Below are 207 nucleotides of genomic sequence, written 5' to 3'. Positions count from 1 at the left end.
GCAGCAGCAGCAGCAGCAGCAGCAGCAGCAGCAACAGCAACAACAGCAGCAGCAACAGCAGCAGCAGCAGCAACAACAGCAGCAGCAACAGCAGCAGCAGCAAGCGTGTTTCACCTTGGGTGAAGAGCAGCACAGAGCCTTCCCGACGAGTTTGCAAAGAGGAAGGAGCTTCCTCAGAAGGAATAAAGAGGGGCTCTCTTGCTGCTG

At 56.5% G+C, this 207-nt stretch overlaps 1 protein-coding gene across 1 annotated transcript in view; it reads left to right on the top strand.

The window, feature by feature from the left end:
* Window positions 1–207, top strand: part of ETH_00036445 (uncharacterized protein) — a gene marked incomplete at both ends in the record, with an annotated part of 1,208 nt that overhangs the window by 277 nt on the left and 724 nt on the right. The window contains one exon of the mRNA XM_013373949.1: window positions 8–207. Coding sequence (XP_013229403.1) covers window positions 8–207 — 200 coding nt within the window. The remainder of the gene's footprint in view (window positions 1–7) is intronic.

Source organism: Eimeria tenella, genomic scaffold (genome assembly GCF_000499545.2).
Source record: "Eimeria tenella Houghton genomic scaffold, Eth_scaff1834, whole genome shotgun sequence".
Classification (NCBI taxonomy): Eukaryota; Apicomplexa; class Conoidasida; order Eucoccidiorida; family Eimeriidae; genus Eimeria; species Eimeria tenella.
This window is presented reverse-complemented; position numbering and strand designations above follow the sequence as displayed.